The following is a 5314-nucleotide window of genomic DNA, read 5'->3' as shown; positions in this document are numbered from 1 at the left end:
TCTTGTCACGACATTCGCAACGCTCCTCCTCGCGCGCTCCTTCCCTGGCGCCCCCTCCCCTCCCGCAGGCGCTCAGCGGAGCGTTCGGAGTTTCGAATCTTTCGGACACTGTAGAATGAGGGGCTCCCCGGGCGCGGGCCCGGCCAATCAGAGCGCCGGCTGCCTCCCCTGGCCAATGGCAGGCGCCACATTGTTGTCCAATTCTGTCTAATGGAGCCCTGAGGAGCAACAATAGAGCGGGCGAGCAGCTCATTGAGATCTGGCAGCGCCGGGCTACCCAGGCCCGGGTTGAGCGCTGTGTCCGGAGCGCACCTAGGGGACGCGGGTTCCCACCAGTCGGCCCCCGGACGGGTCCCCAGCCCCGAGTCCCCTCCGGAGTGTTGGACTGCCGTGTTCCGAGTGGGGGGGGGGAGTGGTCCGGAAGTTCGGACATGGTGGCAGGAGGAGGGTGACGTGGTCTGAGAAGGGGCCGGGGGCGAGGAGAAGAGGCCGAGAGAGCGGCGGCGCTAGCGGAGCTGGGCGGTGCGTGCGGCGCCAGCGGAGGAGGAGCCCGGTGGCCGAGGCAGGTAGCAGAGGGCTGGCCTCAGAGCGGGGGAGGCGACCGGGCTGGCGGCCCCCGAGGGCGAGGCCTAGGCCCCTAGGGCCTTAGGGACTGCATGCCGGAGGGTCTGGGCGGATAGGCCCCCAACGCGCGCTGAGGTCTGGGCTTCCCAGACGGAGACCCCGGTAGCGGGGCCCCGGCTCTGGCGGGGCCCCGGGCAGGGTGGCGGGTAGTGAAGGCCGCAGCGGAAGCCAGGAGTTGGGCCTGCTGGGCCTTCTGCAGCTGCGGCGCAGGTGGGACTCTCCTGTCCCTTCGGGGTCAGTTTCCGAGGCGACTCCCTGGCCTCGCTGAGGCCTGCTGGGGAGTCCACGTCCCGAAACCCTAGCCTGAAGACCAAAACTCTGGAACCTGCGCAGGAGCGGGGTCCCAAGGGGTCCCAGGATGAGGAGGGCGTGTCTGAGGACTTGGTCCCCAAACTGGGAGGGGTGGGGGTTGGGTAGGAGGAGTTGAAGGAAAAGGAGGTTTTGCAAAGCCTAAGGTTTCGAAGACATGCCTTCCTCCTCGACTACTCCAGACTAAAGGGCTGAACCCCACGCCACAGGTCTCGCCCTATCCCCACTCCACCTGTTTCAGTAGAGTTTTTCCTACTTATCACCGTCGCTCCCCGTGGACTGTGCCCAGATCACCCGTGTCAGCTGTTTGGGGATGTTTTCCTCTCTATTCAAACTAATCTTGGAGCTAGATGGCCGCCTGTCCAAAGATAGCTTTATTTAAAAATGGGTTTTCTCTTTAATCCCCCTCAGCTCTCCTAAACTTCGGTTCCACGTTATTTTCCCTCATATCCTTTAGAGGCTCAAACCACGGCATGCCCCGAACTCTTTTTTTATTTTAAATGGTCCCAAGGCCATAAGCCGAACTTTGCCTCCAAGTTTGTCTTCTAGTTCTCGCTCTACTCTTACAGGAAGAAGTTCTCCAGGTCCTAGCTCCAGTTCCTCTGCCCCACATTGAAGGCAACAAACAAGAGCCCAACCCAGCCTGCTCAACCCCACTCCTCACCTCCACATCTCTCTCCCCTTTACCCTTCCGCCAAGACAGAACGGTTTTTGCTTTTTACTTTGCTTTTGACACCAGCCTGTTGGTGCCAAGTTTTCTCTGTAATCTGAGTCCGTTTCAGGTGCACATTTCTTCTTTCTCGCCTCACCCCAATCAACCTACGCGTTGGGCATAATATTTTCTTTTCAAATCCTCCTTATATTCAACTGAACCGATCCAAACGTTGTCTTTTCCCCCTTGGAGGATTCAAGGGAATCCTGATTCAAAGGAAATCTTACACCTGGCATGTAAATTGGATGTAAGAGCATCTATGAGAGGAGCGCGCGCGGGGGGGTGGGGGTGTCGTCGTATTTACAAGGAGGTTCCAAATGACCTTCCCAGCAACTTGCCAGCTTCTAACCAAACTTGTACAACCAAAGTTTTCCTAAATTTGGGTTTCCGCAGGCCGCGCTTAAGTCTGACGCGTTGTACTCTCCTCACTCAGGTGTCCCCACTTTTCCCACGCCAGGTTCAGCCATGGAGCTGCGCTCAGAGCTGCCCAGCGTGCCTAGTGCGGCGACAGCAGCAGCGACAGCGACGGGACCTCCCGTGGCATCGGTGGCGTCGGTGGCCGCGGCAGCGGCCGCCGCAGCATCGCTACCAGTGAGCGTGGCCGGGGGCTTGCTGCGGGCGCCGCCCCTGCTGCTAAGAGCAGCAGAGAAGTATCCGCGAACCCCCAAATGCGCGCGCTGCCGCAACCACGGAGTGGTGTCCGCGCTCAAGGGCCACAAGCGCTACTGCCGCTGGAAGGACTGCCTGTGTGCCAAGTGCACGCTCATCGCCGAGCGCCAGCGCGTCATGGCGGCACAGGTGGCGCTGCGCAGGCAGCAGGCGCAGGAGGAGAACGAGGCGCGCGAGTTGCAACTGCTGTATGGCACTGCCGAGGGCCTGGCGCTGGCCGCCGCCAACGGCATCATCCCACCGCGACCCGCCTATGAAGTCTTTGGTTCAGTGTGCGCCACCGACGGCGGGGGGCCCGGAGCTGGAGCACCCGCGGGGAGTGCTGGGGGCGCAGGGGGCACAGGGGGCGCAGGTGAGAGCGCCGTCGTGCCGCGGGTGGGGGGTGGAGGGGGATGGGGTCTGGAAGGAGGAGCCCGAGACCCAGGGCTGCTGTGCAAGGCCTAGTGGCCTGTTTCCTTAGTGACAGAGTACACAACTCCCTTCCACAGAAGTTGTGGCTCATCACCCACCCAGCTTCTGCCCGTCCATAAACCCTGTCTGCAGTTTTTACACGTTATTCCTTCTCCTCACCTCCAGCCCCCAAGCAATGCTTTAGCCTTAGTCTTGCTAAGGGGCAAGTCCTTAGTTACTGCCCAACTCATTTTACTGGGTCTCCTCCCCTGGCAGGCAGCCGGAAGCCTCAGAGCCCCTCTTGCTTCCTTCCCAAGGCTTCTGAAAGGACCCTCTGCGATCCTCTAATCCGCAGGCTTCCCTAAGCACTGGAGACGCCCTCTTTCACCGCTCAGCGAGACTTCTTTCCTCCCGTTCCTAAAGCATTCTGGATAAACATTCGCCGCTTTCCCTAGATTCTGTCTTCTTTTCCCCCAGCGCATGCCGGTTCTCTCGTGGTTGGCACTTTTCCCTGGACCCCTTTCCCTTGCTTCTGTCTCCTGCCAGCATAAACCCACCGCTTTCTAGACTCTAGAAGGTTTTTCTGTGAGGGAGACAGTTAGGCTCAGACCATGGAATGGGCTCGGCTCTCAGATCGGAAGAAGGGAATTTCTTAGGACTTCATTTGAAAACTGTGGACTAGAAACAGAATGGAACTTATTTTGTCTGTAGAGAGACTTAATTCCTAGTTCCCCAAGGCGCCCTCTCTTCGAGGCTGCGGTAGCTAAGGCAGGGTTTGGCAACCTGAGTGGGGTAGTGCCGTCCACACACCGTGAGGCATAGCCAGAGGCTCTCTTTGCTCTGGCTTGAACCTTGGCCAGGCCTCGTCTCTAGGGCGGGGTGGAAATGTGGGAAGGGAGTAGAGGTGTTGGGTACACGTGTGGGAAGAGTGCACTGAACATTAAGTTTTCAGGGTGCCAGGTGGTTGGGGTTCTGGATACAGAAAAAATAAAACGTGAGCTCAGGAGGAGAGAGAGAGCGAGCGCTGTGGGGTTTTATAAAAGTAAAACCGCGGCGCTGGAGCCCAGTGGAGGACAGTTTGGAAGCTGGGAATGAGATTGGAAACTTGCATTCAACGGGCCTGAGCATGATGGGTCCGGTGTTCTTAACCTCTCCCCACATCTCCGTTTTCCCCTCAGAAGTCAAGCTGCAGAAGTTTGATCTGTTTCCCAAGACGCTGCTTCAGGCTGGCCGCCCCGACAGTCCGCAGCCGCAGCCAGTGAAACCCTTGTCGCCCGACGGCGCGGACTCGGGTCCCGGGACCTCGTCCCCAGAGGTGCGGCCCGGCTCAGGCTCGGAGAACGGCGACGGCGAGTCCTTTTCGGGGTCGCCTCTGGCCCGGGCCTCCAAGGAGGCAGGAGGCAGCTGTCCCGGTAGCGCGGGCCCTGGCGGTGGCGGCGAGGAGGACAGCCCCGGCTCCTCCAGCCCCCTGGGTTCCGAATCGGGGTCGGAGGCTGACAAAGAAGAGGCGGAGGCCGCACCGACTCCGGGGCTGGGCGGTGGCCCCGGTCCGCGGCAGCGGACGCCGCTGGACATCTTGACGCGCGTCTTCCCGGGCCACCGGAGAGGCGTCCTGGAGCTGGTGCTGCAGGGCTGCGGCGGCGACGTGGTGCAGGCCATCGAGCAGGTGCTGAACCACCACCGCGGAGGCTTGGCGGCCGGCCTGGGCCCCGGCGCGCCGCTGGATAAGGCCACGGTGAGCGCAGCCGTCGCGGTGGAGGACGCGTGGCCCGGGCGCGTGGAGGCCGCAGCCGCCGGAGGTCCCGGGCTGCCCGCTCCACTGCAGACCGGGCCCGCCGCGCCTCCGCACCACAGACCCTTGCTGGCCGGGGCCATGACGCCGGGCGCGCTGGGTTCGCTCAGCAGCCGCTCGGCCTTCTCGCCGCTGCAGCCCAACGCCAGCCACTTCGGTGCCGACGCGGGCGCCTACCCCCTGGGCGCGCCACTCGGCCTGAGCCCGCTGCGCCTGGCCTACTCGGCGGCGGCGGCCCACAGCCGCGGCCTGGCCTTCATGGCGCCCTACTCCACCGCCGGCCTGGTGCCCACGCTAGGCTTCCGACCGCCCATGGACTACGCCTTCAGCGACCTCATGCGCGACCGCTCGGCCGCCGCCGCCGCCGCGGTGCACAAGGAACCGGGCTACGGGAGCGGGCTGTACGGGCCCATGGTCAACGGCACCCCCGAGAAGCAGTAGGACACGGGGTCCCACGGCCCGGCGGCCCCAGACACTGACCCAGCCAGCTCCCCAGCCGCCCGCCCCTCCTTGCCCTGCCCGCGCCCTCCGCTGATTTGGCTGGGTTGGGGGTCTCGGCTAATCGCGCGGGTGTCCTCAGAGGGGCCTTGTGGTCTAAGTGCTGGTCCAGCCTCGGCCACCTTTCCCCAGGCCCGCTCGCCCTGTTGTCAAAAGGTCGGGGGTATCTAAGAATCTCGAGGGCGGCTGTGGCGGTGCCTGCCCCTGCTGCTCCCTCTGCTTTGCTCGCCTTGCCAGCCTTGCTCAGGTGGATGGCAGGACAAATCAACCTCTTGTGTGTCCTCCAGAACCTATTCCCCTTTCATTTAAAAAAAAAATCC

At 62.4% G+C, this 5314-nt stretch overlaps 1 protein-coding gene across 1 annotated transcript; it reads left to right on the top strand.

Annotated features, from left to right (window-relative positions):
* The first annotated feature begins 2110 nt into the window (after positions 1 to 2110).
* Dmrta2 (DMRT like family A2) lies at positions 2111 to 4937 on the top strand. The gene is made up of 2 exons (XM_038335125.1): positions 2111 to 2666; positions 3883 to 4937. The coding sequence occupies exons 1-2, from the start codon at positions 2111 to 2113 to the stop codon at positions 4935 to 4937; spliced, it is 1611 nt and encodes a 536-aa protein (XP_038191053.1).
* Positions 4938 to 5314: the final 377 nt, after the last annotated feature.

The sequence above is a fragment of the Arvicola amphibius genome, chromosome 6, assembly GCF_903992535.2.
Source record: "Arvicola amphibius chromosome 6, mArvAmp1.2, whole genome shotgun sequence".
Taxonomy (NCBI): domain Eukaryota; kingdom Metazoa; phylum Chordata; class Mammalia; order Rodentia; family Cricetidae; genus Arvicola; species Arvicola amphibius.
This window is presented reverse-complemented; position numbering and strand designations above follow the sequence as displayed.